Genomic DNA, 26,956 nt, shown 5'->3' on the forward strand with positions numbered 1-26,956 from the left:
TCAAAATTGGGGATTTCCATTTTATTGGGGGGGATTTCCATTTAAATGGGTATTTTGGTTAATAGAGAGCTATCATGTATCATTTTTGGAATAGGAAATTTTAAAGGATTAGAATGCATGCAAATAATTATAAAGCTATGTGTAATGTAGCATTAAAGTTGATAATTCAGTAGGCTTCTCTGGACTTGGCTATCCCAAGGTCCCAATGATGAGTCCCAAATATTCAAACTTTCTTGCCCGAAGGGTAGTACACAGGCCAAAGGCACCGGAAGCTGGTTAGAAATGTACAATCTCAGCCCTTGCCATAGACCTATTAAATCAGAATTTGCATTTAAATAAGATTCCCAGTTAATTCACATGCACATTGAAGTTTGAGAAACACTGTCCTAAAAGAATAGAAGCTTTCTTGAAAGATCTACAGTTGATAGGTAGTTAATCTGCTTTCAATTAAATTATTCTTTCCCAATTACAGTAGACTTGAGAGATTAAAACAACTTTCCACTCACATTTTCCCATCATCAATAAATTTTCAAGGTAGCTAGAGTGGTTTTGCCCTTTAGTTGGATGCATCCCCCACCACCCAGCCTTGCCCTTTGCTGTTCCTCTCTCCATTGACCCCCCCTTCCCTGTGGCACCCATTCCCAGGCACAGGCCCAAGCTTTATCTCCTGGTCCTCCCGGATACCCTTAATGTGTCTCTTGGCCTGGCCTTCTCTCACTGAACGCCTAGGGCCGCCATTTTAAATACATCCAACCCGGCACCATAACACTGGTCTTCCCTTCTGTTTCTTCCCCACCTACATCAAACCTCCTGGATTTTCTCTCATGGTCTCTGGAGCAATCTCTCTATGATTTCCAGTGACGGCACATAATGTAGTAAACCAAACTGTCCCAAGGACAGGGATCATGGCCCTCCAGAGCCTACTCTTTTCTCCCTCAAAACATGAACGTTGAAATGACTTTCTGGGGGATATAGTTTCATCAGTGTTATCTTCGCCAATTTTCTTTCTTTTTTTTTAATATTTATTTTTTGTGGGGGAGAATGCAAGCAGGGGTTGGGGGGGAAAGAGGGAGACAGAGGATCTGAAGCAGGCTTTGTACTGACAGGCTGACATCAGCAAAATGGGGCTCGAACTCATGAACTGCAAGATCATAACCTGAGCTGAAGTTGGACACTCAACGTACTGAGCCACCCAGTTGCCCCTCTTTAGAAATTTTCTAATGGCAAAGAGAGAGAGGCAAGTACCTTCCAAGCGAGCAACTACAATGTGCAAAGGTCCAGTGGTTGTCTTTGAGGAACTGAAAGAAAGACTAGTATGGCTGGTGGGGAGTGAGACCCACCATACCATGAGAAGTAAATGGTCTAGTGAAAGGGTTAGTAGGGGTCCTCAGACATTGGGGCACTTAAGAATCCCCTGGGGATCTTGTTAAAATACAAATTTCCCAGAACTCACAAGATTCAATGCCTATAGAGGTGATAAGTCCAGGAGTCTGCATTTTCCACAAATACCTGGGAGAGTCCGTAACTCACAGAGCACACTTGGAGAAGCTCTGTTCCAGAACAGCTGTTCTCAACCCTAACTGCACATTGAAATTATCTTGGGGGTTTTAACAAAATGCTGATGCCCTATACCCCTTCCTCCAAGATTCTGATGTAACTGATCCGATGGGGCAGACTGGGCAGACAAATATTTAAAAGATCCCCAAATGACTCCAATATAGAGTCAAGTTTGAGAACTACAGATCTATAGCCTGGTGTACCCTTCAAAGGCAGGACTGGGGGAAGCATGTTAGAAAGTGGGGAGACCAATACAAGGGATGATGATTTAGAAAGGGGGAAAGAGGGGGTGGAAATTTCCCAAGACAAACCTTGCTTTGTTCACAATTTAGCCAACAAGCATTTGCCTGTCTGGGTGCCACGTAAGCTTCTTGGTGGCACAGGTCTCAGGCTCTTGCTGGCCAAAGCAAGGATATCAGAACCCGGAAGAGAGTTCCCTGCCTTTCGGAGATGGCATTATCCTTTCTCCCCTCTTGAAACACAAGGACCCGCATACACCAAACCTTTGTGCAAATTATAAAACTGCTTCACTCTTCATGAATAAACATGAGAGAGAACATATGGAAGGAAAAAACATTTATCAACTAAGTGTCTTCAAAACCTCCCAAGATTATGCAGCTTTAATGGCTGAATGGTTTTGAAAGGAAACCTTGAGCTACACCTGAACTCATAATAAAAATAATAAATTAATTGACTCTCTTAGTGCTTACCTAACAATAAGCCTGAGCTCTGTACCCAGGTGAGACCAGCCAAGATCTCAGTGGCACTAGCCCTTATCCTCAGGCTGCTCCAACTGAGAGAAACGCAAAGCAGACCAGTCCTCACAGGGGAAATTACCTTCTTACACAGTCTTAATAAAAACTGAGGGCTAGGGCTCTTGAAAAAGAACTTGCCATATTATTATTGCCAGCTGATCTTCCAAATTGGCTGGAGAACAAATGTATAAATTAGCTGAGTCCCAGGGGACATGCTCAATCAGCTACGTCTCCCAGAACTAGATTCTCTTCTGGGGAGGTGACTCATCACCTAGCTCTGGGAGCATCAGAGGAAGAGGACGAGTTGTAGCAAGGTCACAATGAGCCGGAAAAGGCTCCAGGCATAGAACGTGTTGGCCCCTGCCAATGCCCTTGCTGGTTTATGTCTTTTATATAAATGGGACATTTCGAGCACTTGTTTCTGCCAGTTATTTTCAAATGTTATCCTACTGAATCCTTACAACAGCCCTCTGACAGAGGTTTTTATTAATCTCATTTTTCAAAAGGGGAAATTGCATCTCTGAGAGGCTAAGAGATTTGCCTGTGAACTAGGGGTGGAGTCCATCTGATCAAACTTTACGTTCTTTTTATTCTTCATGAAAGGTACCAAGGTCAGAAATCTCAGGGAGAGATGCAGAACAAGGAAGAAAACTTGTCTCCATTTTTTTCTTCTTTCTTTCCTTCCTACCTCCCTTTCTTCTGTTCTTCTTTTCTTTTTCTTCAGAAAAATAAATCCAACTTTTAAGTGTCAAGTTTGAGACATTTTGGCTGTAAACAATCATGTAATTACCACCACAGCCAAAATATAGAATCTTTCTACCACTCCAAAAAAATTCTCCTGTACCTCTTTGCAGGTTAATTTCTTCCCCACCAGCCCCAGTCCCTGGCAACAACCAACCTATTTTCTGTCTCTATAGTTTTGCCTTGTATAGTGTATCATATAGTTGGGATCATACAATATAAATCTTGTAGTATTTGCCAGTTTTAGTTGGCATGCTTTTGAGATTCATCTATCTTGTTGCATGATCGGTAGTCTCTTCCTTTATACTACTGAAGAGCATTTCTTTGTATGGACGTACCATAATTTGTTTATTTACTCCCCAGTTAATGGACATTTGGTTTGTATCAAAGTTTTCTTTCTTTCTTTCTTTCTTTCTTTCTTTCTTTCTTTCTTTCTTCTTTCTTTCATTCTTTCCTTCCTTCCATTATAAATAAAACTGCTAGAGACACCCAATGTTTTGAATATTCAGCTGTTATGAACATTCAGGTCTTTGCATAGACACTGTTTTCCTTTCACCTGGGTAAATACATAAAGCAAATGACTAGGACATATAGTAAGTATGTGTAACTTCATAAGAAATTGCCAAACTTTTTCAAAATGACTGTACCATTTTGCATTCCTGTAAGCAATGTATGAGAGTTCAAGGTATTCCACATCTTCACTATTCCTTCATATTGTTAGCCTTTTTTCATTTAGTTACTCCACAGGTGGGTAGTGATATATCATTGTGGTTTAATTTGCATTTCCTTAGTAATTAATGATGTTGAGTGTGTGATTACTGGACATTTGTATGTTTAGGAAAGTGTCTGTATAATCTGCTCACTAAAAAATTTTTTTGGTCTTATTCCTGATTTCTAAGTGTTCTTTATGTATGTTGGATATAAATCCCTTACCCAGTATGTGTTTTGAAAATATTTTCTTTCAGTTCATGGCTTGTCTTTTCATTTTGTTAAAACTATCTTTTGAAGAATAAGTGCTTTTAATTTTGATGAAGTCCAGTTTTTTAAATTTTTCTTTTGTGATTTGTGTTTCTTATGCTCTATCTAAAAAATCTTTGCCTGACCCAAGTTCTTTGGGTTCAGCCATAAGAAGCCCCCGCAGGAAAACAAAGGAAAGGAGGAAAGTGAGGTCAGGATATTTTTTCTTCTAGCTCCTTCCATGCAAGATGAGGAAAAATTGGTTGAGTTTCTCGATGAGAACTCACAGTTCTTGTCAGTCAGCCCTCTGCATATGGCTCTGTGTATTTCCACGTTCTTATCATTTCAGATACTAATTACTAGTCTTGGTATACTCACTGGTCTTTTGTTATTTCCCTATACGCTGCCCACATCAGTGTAAACAATACTTTTATTAAACTCCCCACAAATTAACCAAATTGAGTGTGCCATCTTGCAATATTCACCAGGAAGTCTTCTTAGGTTCAACAAAACATTCAGAAAACACAACATTCACAAAAACCTTGACCGGCCTCATTCGGCACCATTCACTCAGAGATATATAAGATAGAAACCAAAGCTTGACACAAGGCAATGTCAGGAGTTCCTGTTGCATTTGAGTAGTTCTTGGAACAGTCAATGAAACCCTCTACACAGCTTTCCAGGCTCCCCAAATGACATTTCAGATGTGAAGGAATGAGATTTATGTCAGGAAGTTATAAGAATCACCCTGGCTTAGAAGCCCCATGCCCCCAGTAGCCAACCTTTTGTAATCACTTCACAGGCACAGATTCCTGGGTCCCTGTAGAGACATGCCCAGTTACAAAAGTCACGACCTTCAGAGAAGCTTAAGGCTATGATGTCCCAATCAGCTCATTTATGGCATCTCCTAGTCCAGAAACAACTTACCCAGCAGGGGTTATTTCTATCATAAATAATATTGCCTAAAACTTAGGCTCTTTACCTTTATCAAGTTCTCAGGGGAACAGAGTGAGAAAGATAAGTGAAAGTCAAATTTTCATGCAAAAACATTCATTCCCCGCTGGATCACAGGCTATATATTCTCTGTATCTCTTTATCACAGAAAAATGGTAGTATGCTAAAATCTTCCCTATGTTGTTATGTATTTATGCTTGAATTTCTGTCACATTTTGCTTTATGTTTTCATGATGTTTTTTCAATTCATAAAGTTTAATGATTCTTGTATATTTTTTTTTTAATTTTTTTTTTCAACGTTTATTTATTTTTGGGACAGAGAGAGACAGAGCATGAACGGGGGAGGGGCAGAGAGAGAGGGAGACACAGAATCGGAAACAGGCTCCAGGCTCTGAGCCATCAGCCCAGAGCCCGACGCGGGGCTCGAACTCACGGACCGCGAGATCGTGACCTGGCTGAAGTCGGACGCTTAACCGACTGCGCCACCCAGGCGCCCCTGATTCTTGTATATTAATTATATCTGTTATCGATCCCAATTGATCTTTGTCCAGTTTAATGCTTTTGCATTGATTGAGCTTACTTTGTCTGATTTCAACACTACCACCTTTAAAAAATTAATAGACTATTTTCTAGAGCAGTTCTAGGTTTACAGAAAAGTCGATCAGAAAACACAGAGTTCCCACATACCTCTCCCTCACCACACAGTTTCCCTTGTTATTTACAACTTATATTAGTGTGGTACAATTTGTTACAATTGATGAATCAGCATCAATACATTATTATTAACTAAATTCCATAGACTACATTATGGTTCACTCTTTGGTACATTCTATGGATTTTAACAAATATATGATGACATGTGTCCATCGATATTTCTTATACACGATAGTTTCACTGATCTAAAAACCCTCTGTGTTCCCCCAGTGCATGCTCTTTCCCTCCCCTCCGCCCAGTGCAACCACTGATCTTACTGCCTCCAGTTTTGCCTTTTCCAGAATGTCATATAAGTGGAATCCTACAGGAGGCAGCCTTTTTGGATTGGTTTCTTTTGCTAGCAACGTGCTTTTAAGTTTCCTCCATGTATTTTATGGTGTGATAGCTCATTACTTTTGACTGCTCCACGGTTTTTGTTTCTGTTTTATTGATGTCTCGTTCTACATACCTTCTATTTTTAGATTTTATAGATTGTTCTACTTTAGGTGTAAACATTCTAAAAAAGTAGCAGAGCGATTACCTGCGATTACCTCCCAGAGGCAAGAGATCTGGGAGCCCTCTCCTATGTAGCTGACCGCTGAGGGCAGAGCAGGAGAACTGAGAGCAAATCCTGAGGCAGTCAGACCCTGCTAAAGACGATTTGCTCCTGTTCTTAAGTAATTTGAGACTCTGGTAAATAAAATGTCATGAAAATAACAGCAAAGCCCAAACCCAGCTCAGCTGTAGCCGAGATAACTCAATCCCTCACACCAGTGGCCTAAAGAAGAAGATATATGACTATTCAGGACGTAAGTACTATTTACGTTAGTCTATTCTATCCTTTTACACGTAATATCTGACATTCAATAAAAAATCATAAGCACGTGAAAAAAAAAAACAAGAACATGTGACCTAACTTTAAGAGATGAAATTTTTAAAAGCACCTGGGTGGCTCAGTCGGTTAAGCACCTGACTCTTGATTTCAGCTCAGGTCATGATCTCATGGTTGTGAGATTGAGCCCCACAGGGGGCGCCATGCTGGGCATGGAGCCTGCTTAAAACTCTCTCTCTCTCTCTCTCTCTCTCTCTCTCTCTCTCTCTCCCTCTCCTTATGCCCCTCCCCTGCTCTCTCTCTTTCTCATAAATAAATAAATAAATAGCATTAAAAAAAATCACTGCAGGGGCGCCTGGGTGGCGCAGTCGGTTAAGCGTCCGACTTCAGCCAGGTCACGATCTCGCGGTCCGTGAGTTCGAGCCCCGCGTCGGGCTCTGGGCTGATGGCTCAGAGCCGGGAGCCTGTTTCCGATTCTGTGTCTCCCTCTCTCTCTGCCCCTCCCCCGTTCATGCTCTGTCTCTCTCTGTCCCAAAAATAAATAAACGTTGAAAAAAAAAATTAAAAAAAAAAAAAATCACTGCAAAACTTAATGGTATAGGTTCACACTTCCAGTCAATTGACTTTTTGCAAAAACATTGACAAAGTGATTCCACAGGGAAAAGAAAGTTTTTAGTCGATGGTGTTAGAAGGACTGGGTGTCTAGAAGGCTAAACAACCTCACACTCTGCCTCATACCACACACAAAAGTTAATTCGAGATGGATCATAAGCCTAAAATAAAGGCCCAAACTATAAAGCCTCAAGCACAGTTCCATGACCTTGAACTCATCAAAACCTTCTTAAACAAGACACAGAACATACCAATAACCAAAGAAAAATTGATAACTTGGACTCAGCAAAATTAAAAATGTCTGTTCTTCAAAAGGCAACAATAAAAAGTGGGTGAGCCACCAAGTGACAAAAAATATTCACAAAACATATATCTGACAAAGGAGCTAGATTCAGGGTATATAAAGAACTCCTACAAGGTACGACAAAAAGAGAAACAATTGAATTTTCCAAAATGGTCAAAAGACTCTAACAAGAGTCTTCTTCGGGAAGATATATTCATAACACTTCTACGTGACAAAGGACTGATGTCCAGAATATAAGTAACTCCTACAAATCAGAAGTAACACGAACAGTATGATTAAAAATCAGGCAATTGGGGTGCTTGGGTGGCTCAGTCGGTTAAGCATTTGACTCTTGGTTTCAGCTCAGGTCGTGATCTCGTGGCTTTGTGGGTTTGAGCCCTGCATCAGGCTCTGTGTTCCCAGTGCCAGTGCTGCTTGGGGTTCTCTCTCTCTCTCTCTCTCTCTCTCTTTCTGCCCCTCTCCCACTGGTGCTATCTCTGTCTCTCTAAAAATTAATAAACTAAAAAAAATCAGGCAAAAATCTGAACACACACACACACACACAGCCAAAATTCTTAACATCATCAGTCATTATGAAATGTAAATTAACATCACAATTTCTTAGCACCACACTTTCACTAGAATGGCTGAAATAAAAAACACTGCATCAGGTAACAACAAGGATGTGGCTCAACTAGAGGCTCAACTAATAGGGTGTCCGTGGGAGCGTCCAATGGTGCAATCACCTTGGAAAAAGGCACAACAGTTGCTTATAACACGAAGTATCCCTATTACCTAGCAATTCAACTCCTAGATATTTACCCAAGAGAAATGAAAACACTTATCCACCAAAAAAGCCTTGCACAAGTATATTCGGAGTAGTTCTGCTCATAATAGCCCCAAACTGAAAACATCCCGGATGTCTATTGACAGGAGAATGGGCAAACAAATACTGTTATATCGCTCAACAATGAAAAGGAATAAATTGCTGACACACACAGCAATGCAGAAGAGCAAAAGGAACCTGACACAAAAGAGTACAGGCTACAAGCCATAGACTGAAAGCCTGTGTCCTTCTCATCCCTCACATGTATATTGAAACCTAGTCTCCAATACGACGGTATTTACGTGGAGCCTTGGGGAGATGATTAGATCATAATGGTGGGTCCCTTATGAATGGGATCACTGCACTTATAAAAGAGATCCCAGAGGGCTCTATCATTTTGTTTTCATTTTCTTCACGCCATGTGAGGAGACAGCCAGAAGGCAGCCATCTAGGAACCAAGAGCTGGGTTCTCACTGGCACCGAATCTTTGCCCTGGTCTTGGACTTCCCACTTTCCAGAACTGTAAGAAATCCAAGTGTTTGTTGTTTAAGCCATTCAGTCTATGGTATTTTTGCTACAACACCCTGAACCGGCTAGGACAGTATATGATTCCATGAAGTTCTAAAACGAGCAAAATTAACCTCTGGTGATAAAATCGGAAGAGAGGCTGCTACAGTAGAGGGGAAACTGGGACAAATATCAAAGAACTTCTGGAATGATGGAAATGTTCTATACCTTGAGAGGGGTGTGGGTTACTCAAGCGTATGTATTTTTCTTTTTTTTTTTTTTAAATTTTTTTTAACGTTTATTTATTTTTGAGACAGAGACAAACAGAGCATGAATGGGGGAAGGACAGAGAGAGAGGGAGACACAGATTCGGAAGCAGGCTCCAGGCTCCGAGCCATCAGCCCAGAGCCTGACGTGGGGCTCGAACTCAGGGACTGCAAGATCGTGACCCGAGCTGAAGTCGGACGCTCAACCGACTGAGCCACCCAGGCACCCCAACGTATGTATTTTTCAAGACTAATCTAACCATACACTTAAGATCTGTGTATTTCAATGTATGTACTTCAATTAAAAATTTTTTTTAACATTTATTCATTTTTGAGAGACAGAGCATGAGTGAGGGAGGGGCAGAGAGAGAGGGAGATGCAGAATCAGAAGCAGGCTCCAGGCTCTGAGCTGTCAGCACAGAGCCCGACCTGGGGCTCAAACTCACAAACCACGAGGTCATGACCTGAGGTGAAGTCAGACACTTAACCAACTGAGCCACCCAGGCACCCCTGTGTACTTCAGTTTTAAAAGATAGTGCCCACTGCTGCCTAGGACTGCTTCATAAGTATCTGCTGGTCTATAAGAGACAAAGGAGTAACTAAGCCAGTAACTAAGTTAAGTCATGCTGACTGATGACTGGATCTTTGAAAGCCATGATACTATCATGGTGTAGAAACTCCAAGAACCAGTTTAAAATAAGTATTCTTGGGGCGCTTGGGTGGCTCAGTCGGTTGGGCGTCTGACTTCAGCTCGGGTCATGACCTCACAGTTCATGAGTTCGAGCCCTGCATCGGGCTCTGTGCTGACAGCTCAGAGCCTGGAGCCTGCTTCAGATTCTGTGTCTCCCTCTCTCTGCCCCTTCCCCACTCACACTCTCTCTCTCAAAAATAAATAAACGTTAGGGGCGCCTGGGTGGCGCAGTCGGTTAAGCGTCCGACTTCAGCCAGGTCATGATCTCGCGGTCCGTGAGTTCGAGCCCCGCGTCGGGCTCTGGGCTGATGGCTCAGAGCCTGGAGCCTGTTTCTGATTCTGTGTCTCCCTCTCTCTCTGCCCCTCCCCCATTCATGCTCTGTCTCTCTCTGTCCCAAAAATAAATAAACGTTGAAAAAAAAATTTTTTTTAAATAAATAAACGTTAAAAAAATTTTTTTAATAAGTATTCTAGGGGCATCTGGGTGGCTCAGTCGGTTAAGTGTCTGACTTCGGCTCACGTCATGATCTCACGGTTCATGAGTTCGAGCCCTGCATCGGGCTCTGTGCTGAAAGTCAGAGCCTGGAGCCTGTTTCAGATTCTGTATCTCCCTCTCTCTACAATTGCTGAAGAAATAATAAAATGGTTTTCCCAAATTGAAGAAATGTCTAAATCCTCCGATCAAAATTACATTCCAGGTTCCAAGCTAGATAATAAAAAATAAATTCACATCTAGACAGCAGTAATGGATCTGAAAAGTATAAAAGATAAAGCTAATCCATACTTCCTTAAAAGCCGTGGAGTGGAGAGAACAGATGATCTACAGAGGAACAAGACCTGACGGTAGATTCCTACCATGCAACAGTACATGCCAAAAGACGATGGAAGAGCTGTCGTTCTAGAACATTGCGTTCAGTTCAACTAGTCTTTGAAGGTGAGGGTAGAATGAAGTTCTTGTCAGACATACAAAGTGTAACAGACTCTACAACCAACAGATCTTCACTAAAGCAACTTTTGAAAGATTGCTTCGGCGCGAAGAAACGTAAACCTGGAAAGGAGACGTCGGATACAAATAAATAGGGACTACAGAAACCGGAAAACTTTGTCGGTAAATTTTTTTTTTCAGTAAATTTTAACCACTGACTGTTACTTTAAAGTTACTTTTTGTGTTTAAAACAAAAACAAAGTCAAAGTCCTTGGGTTAGTTTTTCCTCTCTCCCTTTCAAGTGTAGTTATGTTTCTCATCAAAAACATAATTCAGTTTGGGGCTCCTGGGGGGCTCAGTTGGTGGCGCATCTGACTTAGGCCGTCGGGCTGTCTGCTGTCGGCACAGATCCTGCTTCCGATCTTCTGTCTGCCCCTCTCTCTGCCCCTCCCCATGCGCTTTCTCTCTCTCTCTCTCTCTGTCTCTCTCTCTCTCTCTTTCTCAAAACAAATACATTTTTTTAAATGTCTTTCCAAAACATAATTCAGTTCATGTGTTTTTGCTTGTAGTCACTTTAGTTACTTGTTTGTTGCGAGTAAGTGAAAAATTAACGTGGTCCTCAAAATTCTGTAGTGTTTTTGAATTCTGAACTATTCAAAAACGTTTACTCCAAGAAGTGTTCTTTCTCCCATCTCTTCTTCCCTGTTCTTACTCTGTCATCTTTTCCATTCAGTTTTCTACCCACCTGCTGTAGGTAACTATAACCTAGTGGATTTCTGGTCTATTCTACCTGTGTGTCTCTCTCTAAAATGATCAGATACACTTGCGTGTTCTTTTTTTTTTCTTCTTCTTTCTTACACAAAAGGCAGTTTCAGTGGAGATCACTTTTAATCCATTCAATAAGTTTTAATAGCTTTGACTCTCAGAGAGAGACGTTTGAAATCTTCATCCTTTCCTTCTCAGAGGTCTACTGTTGGAATGTTGTTTTATTTTGCAAAGTTGCCAGCCCTGACCTCAAGGAATGCATAGACCAGTGGGAATTTAGAGAGAATACCTAGGCTTCGTCCACTTACAGAGGTAAGATGTGGCCTTAAACCAGACAAAATGTTCTAAGATACTATCTTCAGAATGACGTGTGATAGCTTCAATTTAGATAATGGCTCTTCTGGTGGCCTTTCCTAAATAAATATGAATTCAAAGCAACCTGATTTTTCTTTATGGCTCAAAGAACTCTCTGGGACATAATATTCCTATTCTCTTACAGGTGGGCCCATCACTTCATATGAACAAGGAAACATCTCTTTAAATGGAGATCCTGTAATCCTCCATACAAGTTCTCCTTCTCAACCTTTGTAAGAGCCACAAATTTCAGAAACTCACCTTCTACGTCTTCATCTAAGTCGAAAATGTTGCAAAGATAGAGACAAGGGAAGATCTCTTTAGTACTCCACTGGAGACCTCCCTCAGCACGGGTTATGAGCCATTAGTCAAGACTCCAGGGTTATGGCTCTTCAACGAACCAGTACGTTTCTGCAACATTCCTACACTGGTTTTCCTGGCCTCATCGTCCCTGAGGAGTTAAATATTTTCTATTTGGTCGAACTCTCATCATACTTTATTTTTTGAGGGCGGAAATAGAAGCTAAGTCAATTGATCGCAGGAATGAGAGGGACCGTGGCGTTATATTTTAACCAGTGTGTAAAGAAGGCTCTTATGTAACCAGGCATCGGGGCCCATTTCTCCAGAGAATTTTGTTGTTCAGCAAATCGCTGCTGGGATGAAGCTTTATAGCTTTGGAGTCCTTGTAGCCATCTTCCTCTCGTGTGAGCTGTATGTCTTCGCTTTTCAGAGGTAACCCAATAGAATCGTCGATGGTGGGGGGCCATTTTCCTCACTTGTTCGCCCCACGTGGATTCACCTGGGGCGCAAAATGTTAAAAGCTTGAAGGTCAGCTCTTTGAGAAACTTTCCGTGTTGCCCGACAAATAGTACCTTTCAGTGGAATAAGGATCTCACCAGATCCAGGGTCTTGTTTTTGTTTCTGGCTCTAGTTTCATTACTGAGAGAATGCTGGAGGATATGTACAGTCAGTGGCTAGGGAGATTAAAGAAACAGAAGCTTTTTATAAAAATGATTATTTGCACTCTAACACATCACATGATTTACATTTTTTTGGTCTCCACGTCCAAAATATATGAACCGGATAATTTGCATTAACTAGGAATAAAACAACTATGGGTAGCTATGAATACTTTCCTCTTGTACGTGGAACATAGGAAGGAGAAGAAGGTAAAAGGTATGAAATATGAGGTTTGGGTTGAGCAAGGGTATTTACATAGGATATGAAAGGAAGAGTCGTTGTGTTATAAAGAACACATATAGAGGCATATCTAATTCTTATTTTGCTTACGAGCGTGATTCCCTAGAGATTTTCTTCTAAAACCAGTTAGCAGAACACAAATGAACCAGCACATAGAATACAATGTATAACGAATAGTTCCAAGTTATGTGTAAGATTGTAATGTATTAACTAGTGAATTCATAAGTTTTAAAGATTGATACTGTTTCCTTTGGGATTACCTTATCGTTTCCCCTTCGTTTGGCTTCTATGATTCTTTGCTTCTCTAATTATCTCTGAGACAAATGCCTCTCCCCACTTAGTGAATGGTAAAGAGAGAAAGGACATACTAGGGACAGGGAAAAGCGTACCAAAAAAACTTTTCTAGGTCAGAAAGAGCCGCTGGACAGCATTTAAGAAAACAGAGCTTGAGAGCCTGGCGCTGTGTTTGTACATCATCACCAATCTAACTGTACTTGGTTGACTCTTTTTTGTTCAATATGATTATCAAGTGTCATGCAACAAATTCCATCACCAAATAACGATTGTCATTGAATTGACATGGGAGTCAAATTGCTACAATAATTGGTGACTCATACTTCTATGTGTTATCAATGAATCAGATGACTGTAATTTCTAAAATCCTTGCCAGATCTAACATCCCATAACTTGATGGTTGGTTTTAATTAAAGGTAAGCAAGAAGGAGGGAGGAAAACTGATATCAACATGTCCAGCTGGGTACTGTAGACATTGGCAGTGTCATCTACAGAGAGGAGAAAGGGAGGGGACACATGGTTATTTGGCACCTGTGTTGCCCCATGCGCTGGGCTCGGCGACTTGGAAATGTCATCTCCTACACCCTAGGAATCGTTGTGATGCCATCTTAAAGGGAAGGAAACTGAGCCCTAGAAAGGGTAAATCAAACAGGAAGTGAAGAGTTTGGATTCAAAGCCACCTTCCCCTCATTCCAACTCGTTTCACTGCGTAGTACCGCCTCGAAAAAGTCTAGAAATTAGGAAGAGAGCTAATTTGATGGAGGTCAGACTTAGTCATAGTGAGTTCGCAGAGAGAAGACAGGTGGTCCGGAGGGCAGCCTGGGAGAGATGCGGGCTGGAAGTCCGGTATCACGGTCCTCACCTGCGGTGGGTGAGGGGTGATGCCGGGCCAGCCCCTCGCCAGCATCCTCGGGGAGGAGGCGGGGGGGCTGGCTGCCGTGGAGCTTGGTGAGCTCACCTGCCTGCCACCATCTGGGTCACACCGTGAACTGAATTCCTAGATAAGACAATCATTGACGAGATACTCCAAAAGCTTTCCCATGTCACTTCAAAATGGCGAAAGCATGTAACAGTTTAGTGGAACTAAATATTACGCAAATAAAATAAATTATATATAATTTTGTATTTATATAAATTATAATTTATATAAATTTATATTTACGGCCTATTAACTATATACGGCCTAAATTATATATATATATATTTACGGCCTATTATCGAAGCTAAAAGGGAAATCTAATTTCATTCAGGGCGAGAGACTTTGATGAATTATCTCTGGGGGTGAGAATACAACCCCTTCTAAAAAGAGCTAACAGCCTGGCTTTTCCCTAAAGCTGTTCTTTGTTACCGTTTTCTTGTCGGGATCATTTTCCTAATAACGCTTTGTGTTCGGGAAACCTCTTAGTGGCTGGTTTGGAGGTGCATTTTGATACGTCTCATCAGTGAAACGCCCCCGGAAAGAGAACAAAAAAACTTTCAAAGGCATAAATGCCATATGCCAGAGAGAAAGGCAGGCGAGCAAACAAACAAAAACCAAAACAGGTCTCCGTAGTCAGTCGCTATTAAAGGCCAAACACAGGAAAGGGCAAAAATGAAATACTAGCAAGAACCTTCTAAAGAGAGACATTAATTGTGTTGTGCTCTGATTACCTAAGTGCAGTCTGTCAGCGGAGGCTATTTATTTGAAACAGACAAGTGGGGGAAAGTGCAAAGAAAAGAAGGAAAAAGAATGGGAGAGTGGAGGATGGTTGAGGAGAGAGGGCTTCTGAATTATTAATAGACCAGAGGACTTGTTCCTTCTGCCGACTTCATACACGATCTGCCGCCTGGAGACCAGTTTATTCTCTTTCCCTTGGTTCGCCCTGATATATTATTTTCATCTGAAGGAGCAGGGCACCATTGGCCTTAAAAAGCTGTAGTGCATAAAACAAAATTGTAGCCTTGAGCTATGTTCCATTGTTCAGAGGCGTCTCCCCAGCTTTTCAAATTCAAACATAATCTTTCAGAACTAGGGCAAATGTGAACCTTCTCCTTGTAAACCATAGCAGGGGACAGAGCTTGATGAAAATAATCATATTCTTAGAGGGGAAGCAACAGAGGAAATGCTGTCTAGTATTAATCTGGAGATAGCCCCGGAGCTGCGACTTACAAGTTATGCAGCCTTGGACGATTTACTTGTCCTCCTTGAGCACTGGTTTATTTTTTTGTGCGTAAAACGACCTGTTATTTCACTGTGCTTACACTTTGAATTCTATATTTAATGCAAGACTGGTTGTTGTTTTTTTAATTTTCAAACGGCTATTAGTTAAATCCTGTAAGTGTATGACTTCACAGATGCAATCAAAACATGTCTTTATGTTTTCGTGTCCCTTTGCCCCATTACATTCCATGTGACGGAATAATCTTTCTCTGCCCCTGCAGGGAAAGTGTGCAAATTCTGACTTTTTCGTCCGCTCTCAAGTAACTGATAATTTTGGGGTCGTGTTAAGGCACAGACAATCTCGATTTAGAGAGTAGAATATTGGGTCCCCTCAAGATATTATGCAAATGTCAGTCTTTAAAGGAGAACAACCCTTCATCCCTCTCCATACATACACCTGACCCTTTTTCTCATTAGTCCTTTTCTTGGGCTTGAACTTCTTCGGAATGTTTAAGATTCCTTTGCTGAGGAATTTTCCAGACCAGGGATAGATGCATCTCTTGCGACTCCATGTTTCACCCCTAGGAATCTTGCATTCACTCCCAGGTTCTTGCCCTGTGGGCGACACTATCAGTCAACATCTGAGTTCTAACTAAGCACCATGAGGTGTTTCTTCGTTTGGCTTTGATTACTCTCCAGCCAACTAGAGACCAGGTCCATTCAGGTTTAGCTTCCTTGGAAGCAAGCCAGGCACCAGTCCTTGCGTCTCTAAACTTGAGGGAACATGTTCAGACTGTGCCATTACCCCCTTGGCAGTCCTCCCTCTTAGGTGGAAATGAAGTAAGTAATGCCCCCAAACTTCATGCCCTTTGGGAGAAGGGGTACTGACCGAACTGCGACAATTTGCTCCAAAGAAATATTTGCACCACTTTCCTCCCTTTCTCTGCTCAGACCACTTTTCATAGCCTCTTTCCGATGAAGTAAGGGGGCATAGAGTCAGGAAGCTGACTTTCAGGAACTGTGTAAGTTCTCCATTAGGTGACCTGACAGGACCCTCGTCCCATTCCCTGATTCCATGGTGCTGGCACGTTAGCCAAACAGGTGGAGACAGAAGAGTGTAGCTCATCACAGCTGGTGAGCTTGGACACATTGGACACTTGGACACATTAATATATTTTATGGTGTGTTCTTACTGTCATAATGTTAGCCCTCCCCTTTTCCCAATTTATGCTTCTGTATTTTCTCAATTTTTTTTCTCCTTAAGACAGAAACTCATTGGGATAACACACGTTTTTGCCTTTACCTTTTCTTTTTCTTTCTCTTTCTGTTGACTCACTTGGGTCAACTACATTAGAAAAATGCCCTCATCTTCTAGTCAACACAACACTTCCCTTACATGGATTTGGAATTCGGCCTGTTTGAATAATGGAGAGGTCATCGCTTTGTAAGGCATCCCATCCCATTGTTAGCGTCACTCGTCAGGAAGTTCGTTATAATGAATTATAATTCTAATGATAAGGATTTACTTATATGACTTCCCGCTTTTTTGTACCTCGCATCAAAAGGGGGCTTGGAGTTTTTTACTCTTTGGCTTCAATTCCCCAAATGGGGCCCAACCACCTTGTAAATAAGGGCCACAATCCTGACCCCAGGTTTTAAGACCCTTGATTCAGGTCAGGTCCCATCCTGCCCATTTTACTCGTTTCACTTCCTGGTACATTCCAACATAAGCCCCATATTCCTGCCCACCCGGATCACTTGTCATTCCTTGAGCTCTGATTTTGCCTTTCCACTTACACATCAACACTTATACCATTTCATCTCCGATCCATTTGCCAAACTTCCACCTGTCTCGGTCATCTTCTCACTTCCCTTTCTTTGCCAGATCCTGCCCACCTCAGAAGTCCAACTCAGAGTGTCTCCCCTCTCTGACGACCTCAGCCCCAAATAACTTTTGACTTTGCATTCTTGTAACAGAGAATACAATCTCAGAGAGCACTTACATGGTTTATCCCACACATTAGATGTTTGTATCTGTTGTGGAATAGTTTCCCCAGGAAGCAGGCTCTGAGATGGAGATTTTGCATGTAGGAAGTTTACTGGAAAGTGATCTCGGGACCAACATTTGTGCAGGAATGAAGGAAAGAGAACTGGGCAGAGAAGGAATTGAACGGTGACACAGTCACACAAAAGCCTGGAGTCAGGAGACTGACTTGTCCTTGCAGAGTTGTCCTTGCAGAGCTGAGTTGTCCTTGCAGAGCTGTCCCAAACTGGGACAAAGGGCATATGCCTCTATAACCCATATTTATTAGTGGGATGTGGACTGTACTTGGGAGGGGGCATGACCTGGGCAGCATGGCCTTCTTCAGTCAAGGAAGAGTCCCAGAAAGGGACTCGAGTGACAGCTGCCAACACTTGCAGAGCTGGGAAAATGAAAGTTCTTTCCTGGATGGGGACCTGGGGAGCACAATATGCCACCTCCTACAGTTCAGTTTTTGTGCCATTCAGATCAATCTGCTTCAAAAATCAGCTTGGGGAGCAGCTCCTCTGGGATTCTGGTTGCTCTCTTCTCCTGGAGGAAAGGTACGAGAGGAGCATTAGTGGAATGAACTGCATCCCACCACAGCTATACCTGGTCTTGAGACAATAAGCAATACTCACCATTTTCCTTTTCTACAATCCTTTCTGTTTTCCCCTCAGCAGCACCTACCATGGTCTAGGCAACGCACCTGGTGAAATGACCCAGACCTTTGACCTTCAAAGGTCTCAGCCTCCCATCACCATGCCCTCTTGAGCCGTGGCTGTTGGCCTCGTCCATATACATCAAAACTGGACAAGGGAGTATTATAGAATGCCTAAGCTTATCAAGAATACCGAATGTATTCTTCCCTGCCAGCTCAATTGTGTGCATGCACCCCTCAATATCCTCCTGATGATCAAAGTCACTTACACCTTCCAGGATAACTCTTCTCCTTCCTGATGATCTTTGGGGACAAAGAGACTGCAATAACTGTCTGTTTAACAAGACTCTTGCCAAGACTCTTGCCGTGAAGAAGCTTTTCTTCTCTGGGAACGAGAACTTTTAAATTTACAGAGCCATATTTATAGATTTCAAGTACAAATTCCCCAAATTCACCTGAATGGTGGTAAAGAAAGCTACTTCAATCTGGTTCCTGGAACCATGTATTCTAGCTTGTGGGGACACCACACCGTATAACGATTATTGATTTAAAATATATATGGGGCGCCTGGGTGGCGCAGTCGGTTAAGCGTCCGACTTCAGCCAGGTCACGATCTCGCGGTCCGTGAGTTTGAGCCCCGCGTCGGGCTCTGGGCTGATGGCTCAGAACCTGGAGCCTGTTTCCAATTCTGTGTCTCCCTCTCTCTCTGCCCCTCCCCCGTTCATGCTCTGTCTCTCTCTGTCCCAAAAATAAATAAACGTTGAAAAAAAAAATTAAAAAATATATATATAAATTGCATCTTAGAGGATGTTGCCTCTTTCCAAGCTAGCATCTCAGCTAATCCATTCTAATGGCTATATGAGGCTGGCAGCTTCTGAGTGGTGTGGTAGGTGATATGCCCAGTGGATCCCACAGTAACGTGCCCATTCTGCATATCCCTTGTTGTAAAGTGGATCCCCTAACTGGTTACAGTATTAGGTGAGATCCAGTATCGATCAAACACTATGTAAGTCCTTGTATGGTAACATTAGCTGTGGCCCTGCAGGTAGAAGAGGCAAACCAAGACCCAGAGCAGAAGGGGAGCAAAGTAGGCAATTTGTCACCAAGCGGTTGCTTGGTCTCTTCAAGGTATAGTGCTGATTAAAGGGCTTGATTTTGGCTTCTGTTGCTGGCAAGTTGGACATTTGGCAACAAGAGTTGCCATATTAATCTTGGTAAGAACCCATCCCGCGGGGCCACGCATAGCTTCATGTTTGCCATCATGGCTATTCTGTTCAAGGGCCCTTTGTGCCAGCACTGGGGTGACTGTTGACAGAGCCCGACTGACATCAACTGCCCACTTATTTTGTTTACATAGTTATTGAGTGCCTATTGTTTTGTGGGTGCTCCATGTTAGGTGATACAATGTGCTACAAAGATTGTACTTTCTCCCCACTTCCATAATCCTCCACGAAGCAGATGCCAAGGTGGGATGAGACATACAAGAGATGTATTGAGAAAAGAGAGGAAAAAAGCAAGAAGGGGATAAGAAGAGGTTCTAGGGAAAGATGTGAGACTGCAGTGCAGGTTTGCAGTGGAGGAGAAAGAGGAGGAAGAAAAGTGGAACACGGAAGGTCTTAGATCATAGTGCACTTCTAAGAAAGGTTTTGCAAAGTTGATAAGACAGTTCTTGAGCTCACGTCACCCATCAGAAGAGCCCCTCATCTTTCAGCAGTGAGCCTGCCTTAGTATCGCCGCCATGCTCACTTATTAGCTGGACGCAGCCAGTGAAAACTGTGGCCTTAGCACTAACATGAGGACAGATTTCCAGCACAGCAGCTGGGGCCTTCCATCAATTACACATAATACAGCTGGTGATCCTAGAGGTGTTCTCAGGGCCACTCCACTCCTCCATTAGCTGGTCATAAGGGACCTCCACATGTGGCAGATGTCAGTATGAGCTGAGAGAGAGGTCCTGGTGTAACAGTAGGGGATGCCACAGGGGTCTGGGCCACGTGCTCAGGCACCTCATTTGTGTCCCCGAACCCTACTTGTGCCCGATCCCGGATGTTCCGCTTCTGTCTTAGGATGGTTTGCTGGTCGACCCACCCAACCTCACGACGTGACAACTGTATTAGTTTCCTACTGCTACTGTAACAAATGAGCACAGGGGAGAGTCTTAAAACAACACAAATTTATTTTCTTAGCTTTCTGTAGTTTAGAAATTAAAAATGGGTCTCCCCGGCCTGAAATCAAGGTGTCAGCCACCACTGTGTTCTTCTCTAGAGGCTCCGAGGGGAAAATCTGCTTCTTTGCTTTTTCCAGTTCCTAGAGGACACCCTCATTCCTTGGCTTGCGGCCCTGCTTTTATCTTCAAAGGCAACAGACGCAGGTTGAGTCCTTTTTGCATTGAATTGCCCTGATCTCTTCTCGGGCCAAGTCTCCCTCTGCCTTGCTCTCTGTCTCCCCTCTCCACTTTTGAGGATCTTTGCAAAAGCACTGGGTTTACCCGGATAATCTAACACGATCGCCTCGTCTCAAAATATCGAACTATATTTGCAAAGTCGCTTTCACCTCATGTAAGGCTCACAGGTTCTAGGGACTAGGACATGGACATTTTAGGGGGCCATCATTCCGCCTGCCAGAGTGCATATGACAGGACACAGGTCATGATGGGTGAGACTGACTCCATGACCACGAGCTACCCAGGGTCAGGCATTCCCTTTCTAACAGGGCCCAGTAGCATGTCAGGAACTGGTTTTTTTGAAAGGTGTATAATTCTCCTTGGCAGATGTCATGGCCTTGCTGTAGGTATCTATGCTGTGACTCTCCTGTTGGGACATGCCAAAACCTCTAAATGGCATCTTTTCCCACCGCAGAGGCCTCTAATCCTTTATAGTCTGGTAGGCCATATGGCCCAAGTGTCAGGGCTTCTTATGCCACAGCCTGAAACTTTCTTCTCTGGGAGTCTCAGTCACAAAGATGATATTCTTTCCTGTTACCCAAGAAATGGGTGGAAACAGTATTTCCAGGTGAGGTAGATCCAGAACTCGAGACCTCCCAGGAATCGTGCTCCTTTCCTTATCAGGAGAAGTATAAGATGTGCGCTTCCTTTGGGAGGGAATTTCCCAGGCTATCCCAGATCACCAGACCTTTAAAATTTCCCTAGTATGACTCAGAGTTACCTGAGTACATTTGCCATAAGTTTCTTTGGGAAGGGACAGAGGAAGTCACGATCATATACCCTTTCTATGCCATTGCAGGGTCTTTCCTTGTGGGGACCTGGCTCCCCACTTCAGGCAGGAGATTCCGGGTCTAAGAACTGGCCTGCATCCTGGAAACCAGGCGATGGGTTGTGACTCTTGATTGGGAGAGCTGCCCTTAGCTCCTCGCATATTCATCCTTGATTATTTTGATTGTAAAGGTTGGGCAATACTTTTGCCGACCGGTATTTATCTTGCTTCTGGGAACTCTGTGTTCTCTTAACTAACCCCGTAGATTTCCGCGGGTCATGCCCTTCTGGCTGCCACGCTGACCTTGCTGTTCATTAAAATAATTGGGCCCAGCTAGTCAAGGGTGGTGAAACACTGCCACCTGGCTTCTATTGTGTACCTCTTTCAACACCCCCATTGTTATTCTGCAATGTCATCCCTTACCGTCAGCTCTCAGGATCTACTCCCACCTAATACCCTCTTTTTTTTTTTTTAATTTATTTTAATGTTTATTTATTTGTTTTATTTTATCTTATGTTTTGATGTTATTTATTTTTGAAGGAGAGAGAGACAGAGCGTGGGGGGGGGTGCAGAGAGAGAGGGAGACACAGGATCCTAAGCAGGCTCCAGGTTCTGAGCTGTCAGCAGCCCAGAGCACCCCCCCACACCCGACAACGCGGGGCTCGAACCCGTAAACCCTGAGATCATGACCTGAGCCAAAGTTGGAGGCTTAACTGGCTGAGCCAGCCAGGCGCCCCCGTTTATTTATTTTTGAGAGACAGAGAGGCAGAGCGCAAGTGGGGGAGGGCAGAGAGAGAGAGAGAGAGAGACACAGAATCTGAAGCAGGCTCCAGGCTCCGAGCTGTCAGCACAGAGCCAGATGCGGGGCTTGAACCTATGAGGCATGAGATCATGACCTGAGCCGAAGTTGGGCACTTAACTGACTGAGCCACCCAGGTGCCCCTTCTCATACCCTCTTAACTAGTAGCTAGGGTTAAGTCATGAAATAATCCGGCTGTGGAAGTGCCGAGTATATTAAGAAAGGAAAGGGACTATATCCCTAGAGAGGTACACTTGCCCATGACACAGCATTTGACATTTTAGCTAGATCCTTGGAAGGTGGTGCTAATTGCTGTTAGGATGGTTTTTGGAAGCTTGGAGAAAAGAGTGGCCTGCATTTAGTGACCTAGAAATGTCAGAGCTATTATGGCAGATGGTGAAAGAAAAGATTAAAAAAAAAATTCCCCAAACAGGACGTGCCGGGTTAGAAAACCCACCACACTCCCTTGATGGGCTCAGAGCACCTTGGAAAACAATAAGGAATGTGCTAGCAAAAGGGTGGCTTTTTCACAGTCAGAGTAGCTTTTTATAAATAAGAGTTCTTTTTTGGTGAATAAATAATCTGGAAAGGCACAAAATTGGGGGGGAAACACCGAGATATCATCCCCTTTAGAAAACATCATTAACATTTTGGTGATCATTCTTTCACGCATTTCTTTGTATATTTATATACACTCCGTGACCACAGAGACCTTTATTTTTTGAGAGAGAGAGAGTCCACAAGTGAGGGAGAGGGACAGGTGCAGAAAGAGAGAGAATCTCAAGCAGGCGCCATGGTCAACACGGAGCCCAACAGGGGGCTCGGGCTCAATCCCATGACCCTGAGATCATGACCTGAGCCAAAGTCAAGAGTGGGACGCTCAACTGACTGAGCCCCCAAGGCCCCCCTCTTTTAAAAAGCAGTCTGATTTCCTCTCCCCACTTCCCTCACCTACCCAATCCTTCGAATGCCATTCCACACCACCCAAATCAATGTTAACTCTGTGCTGTTTCTTCGTTCATCAGTTTTCTCCTGCTTTTGACACAGGTAATTTTCCTTTTTCTAATTTATTTATTTTTCACAAAAATGGGATAATAGTGTATAGACTTCCCCACATCTTGCTTCTCTCCCTTAGTGCATCATGTAAATCCCCCTCAGGTAAATCTAACTCCTTTATAATGGTTACAAAACATTCTAGAATGTACAGACACTACCAGCGTTCAACAGTTCGTTACTGACAAGCATTCGTGGGGTTTCTGGTTATTGTTACTATGAATGGTCCTGCAGTATCTGCCCTTGAACATATTTCCTTAAGCACTGGTTGAATAATTTAATGCTAAAACCTTACCAGAGATTGACACAAAATTTCCTGGTCTGTTTTTTTTTTCTGTGAGCCAGTCTTTCCTTCTTCTGAAAATCAAATCTCCATAGGCTTATTTCCAGAATTTAAAATCTTTCAATCAGGCTTTCTAAAATAAAACCATCTTCCACTCTATCAAAATTATTCTCATAAATCACAAGTCAAATGATGTCTTTTCCTAATTCTTAATTGCCTACGACACAAAGACCGATTTCTCAGCATGCATTCAAAATTTTCTCTAGAGAAGGACTGAAATAAGTTTTCAAACTCATTTCTATTTAGCTACTCTCCTATCCTACACTTGGCAACAATGAACAGCTTGCTATTCCCCCAACAGTGCCCTTTTGTCTCCTGCCACAGGGCCTTTACACGCTCTAAGTTACCCAATCATCACCTCCATGAAGCCTTTGCTAATAATGACAAGCAGAAGTTGTCATAACCTCTTTTGTATTTCCAGAGCTCTTGTTACATGTTTTTTTTAATGTTATAGAATAGTACCAAATTATTTCTCAAACTTTTGTACCAGTTTATATTTTCACCAGTAGTGGAAATGATTTCCTAAAGCCCTTCCTCCTTGCTAACACTGGATGCTGTCTGACTTTTTAATTTTTCCAATCGAGTGGTTGTGAAATGGAATCCCCTTACAACTTTAATTTTTAATTTTCTGACTCACTAATGAAGTAAAGTATTTCCATTCAATTATTTTTTCGTGACAAGTGGGTACTATAATTCCTTTCTGTAGTCTAGATACTAATCCTTTATCAGTTACACATATTGAAAATATCTTGTTTGTTTATCTTTTTTCTCTTTATGATGTCTTTTTTTATCCATCATTTCCTTCTAGGTTTGTGCTGTATTGTGTGGTAAGCGCTCTTGCCCAATTTCTATGAAATTAAAATGTCTCTAACCCCAAGAAGTAGCAATTCCACTTGTAGACAAATTCCAGCCCAATGTATTCTTCAGCACAGATGATAACCTTGAACATCCAATGTTGAGGGGAAAAAAAGAAGATACAGAAGGATACATACAGTATACCAATTTTATAGAATTACATCAAGCAAACCTAAGGATGTCTTAAGAATCTACACATTCAAGAATCTATCATGTGTTTAAGAATCCATAGTACAGAGAAAAAGTAAGGGTATGAGCAAAGTGAAAATTTAGGATAGTGGGTACCTTTTGGTAAGGAGGCAGAGTGGGGAGGAACCCACAAGGAGCTTCAAGGACACCATTAACATTGGATTTCTTAAGTGGCGTAATGGGTTCCCAGGCATTCATTTTATTATGTAATAAGCTAGTGTTCGCATTAATATTCCCTTATGCATCAAATATTTAATTTTTAAAACTATAACTCATGCACGCACACAAACACACACACACACACACACACACACACACACACACAGAGAAGAAAGAAGTCCGTACTCTGCAGACTGACTCCCATTCAAGAGAACTATTGATTTGGCAGTCGATTTGGAGCAGAAAGAATGAGAAAGTGTATGTTCTCTTTTTAACCCTTAGCCTGTAGCAAGATCCTCTTTTCTTTTACTAAAGTTTTTGTTTTTCCTTTGTACAATTACCTAGAGGATTATGTAAAAATAAACCTCATTTAAATTTTTTTATTTAACCTCAAAATTCTGTGTTATTCTTTCCCAGTGGCCAGGTTTTATCAGCTTTTCCTAGAACCTCCAGGCAAGTTCAGATTGTGCAGAATCTTACTACAACATATGAGGTAATTTTTCCCTCATTTATCTTTACATTTGAGCCTTGAATAACACGGGTTTGAACTGCGTGGACCCGCTTACACACAGATATGTGAGAAAGAAAAGTATAGTACTGTAAATGTATTTTTCTTATGATTTTCTTAATAACATTTGATTTTTCCTAGTTTACTTTATTTTTTTTTTTCAACGTTTATTTATTTTTGGGACAGAGAGAGACAGAGCATGAACGGGGGAGGGGCAGAGAGAGAGGGAGACACAGAATCGGAAACAGGCTCCAGGCTCTGAGCCATCAGCCCAGAGCCTGACGCGAGGCTCGAACTCACGGACCGCGAGATCGTGACCTGGCTGAAGTCGGACGCTCAACCGACTGCGCCACCCAGGCGCCCCTAGTTTACTTTATTATAAAAATACAGTATATTCAGGTGCCTGGGTGGCTCAATCAGTTAAGTGTCAGACTCTTGATTTCAGTTCAGGTCATGATCTCACGGTTTGGTTTGTGAGATGGAGCCCCACGTTGGGCTCTACACTGATAGCACAGAGCCTGCTTGGGATTCTCTCTCTCTCTCTCTCTCTGCCCCTCTCCTGCTTGCACTTTCTCGCTCTCTCGAAATAAATCATAATCCATTGTTATTAAATAACTTATTATTTAATAAAAATCTCTCAAACTTAAAATACTGTATATAATATGTACAACATATAAAATATGTGTTCATCAACTGTTTATGTTATCAGTAAGCCTCCACTTAACAATGGGCTATTAGTAGTTAAATTTTGGGGAGCTCAAAGTTATACGCAGATTTTCAACTGCACAGGAGTCAGCACCCCTAATCCCCTCATTCTTCAAGGATCAACTGTATATCGGCTTCATGGTGTCTAAATTTTGTGTGCCATGTTCTCTCATATGTTGTCTGACTTATATATAGCTGACATAAACCCTTCTTCTTATAGCCTTCTCCCCCTCCCCACAATCACATGATTTTGCCGGTGCTAAAATCAAAACATTCTTCGTTTGTGCTGTTGGCTTTTCAGCCAATTTCATCATAGTAGCACTTTGGGAGTGAAAGTTGGTACTTACAAAGATGTTATGATGAGAGAAGTCCAATAGAACTTTGCTTACAAAATAATGGTTCTTAAAAAGGAGTAGGCAGCAAAACTACAGGGGAGCGTTTGTTAAAATCTTCATGCTTGGGACCCATCTGCCCAGAATGCCTAAGGTGTAGAAAGCTGACAAGAGTTACAAGATGTCATGGTAGAAAATTGACGGCCCCCTGCTTGTCAGTGAAGGTTCTCCTGAAGCAGACATCAAAACCAGATTGAAGATGCCAGCTATGTGTACTAAGAGGAATGCTTGGGAAGGACGACGAGGAGGAAGTCAGAGATGGCAGGAGGCACTTTCAGACCAGACACAGCTCTGACACTTTTGCAGAAACGGAGACTTTGTAGATTCCGGGGCAGTTCCGATGAAGGTCTGGCTAGACCAGGGGTCAGTCCTGAAGCCAAAGCCACCGGGTTTTGGAAACCCATATCTCGCAAGAAGGGTCCTGCAAGAATATGCCCTCAGTGCCTGGTCCGTGGCTGGCTGCAGCCCCGGAGCAGCACGGCCTCAGGCTCGGGTGGATCAAGAGGGGCAGTGGCTGGGAAGGCCTTTCAACTATGCTCCTCTCAACGTTTATTTATTTTTGGGACAGAGAGAGACAGAGCATGAACGGGGGAGGGGCAGAGAGAGAGGGAGACACAGAATCGGAAACAGGCTCCAGGCTCTGAGCCATCAGCCCAGAGCCCGACGCGGGGCTCGAACTCACGGACCGCGAGATCGTGACCTGGCTGA

General features: G+C 42.7%; 1 protein-coding gene and 1 long non-coding RNA gene across 2 annotated transcripts in view; one reads left to right on the top strand and one right to left on the bottom strand.

Moving 5' to 3' along the window:
- Positions 1–8,238: 8,238 nt before the first annotated feature.
- Positions 8,239–12,189, bottom strand: LOC123604361. The gene is made up of 3 exons (XR_006715356.1): positions 11,980–12,189; positions 10,459–10,722; positions 8,239–8,730 (listed from the first exon to the last, which is right to left on the bottom strand). It is a non-coding gene; the product is annotated as an uncharacterized LOC123604361 (long non-coding RNA).
- Positions 12,190–12,296: 107 nt separating this feature from the next.
- Positions 12,297–26,956, top strand: part of CPB2 (carboxypeptidase B2) — a 50,777-nt gene continuing 36,117 nt past the window's right edge. The window contains exons 1-2 of the mRNA XM_045476747.1: positions 12,297–12,450; positions 25,061–25,136. Coding sequence (XP_045332703.1) covers positions 12,377–12,450; positions 25,061–25,136 — 150 coding nt within the window. The 5' untranslated portion in view covers positions 12,297–12,376. The remainder of the gene's footprint in view (positions 12,451–25,060; positions 25,137–26,956) is intronic.

Source organism: Leopardus geoffroyi, chromosome A1, assembly GCF_018350155.1.
Source record: "Leopardus geoffroyi isolate Oge1 chromosome A1, O.geoffroyi_Oge1_pat1.0, whole genome shotgun sequence".
Classification (NCBI taxonomy): Eukaryota; Metazoa; Chordata; class Mammalia; order Carnivora; family Felidae; genus Leopardus; species Leopardus geoffroyi.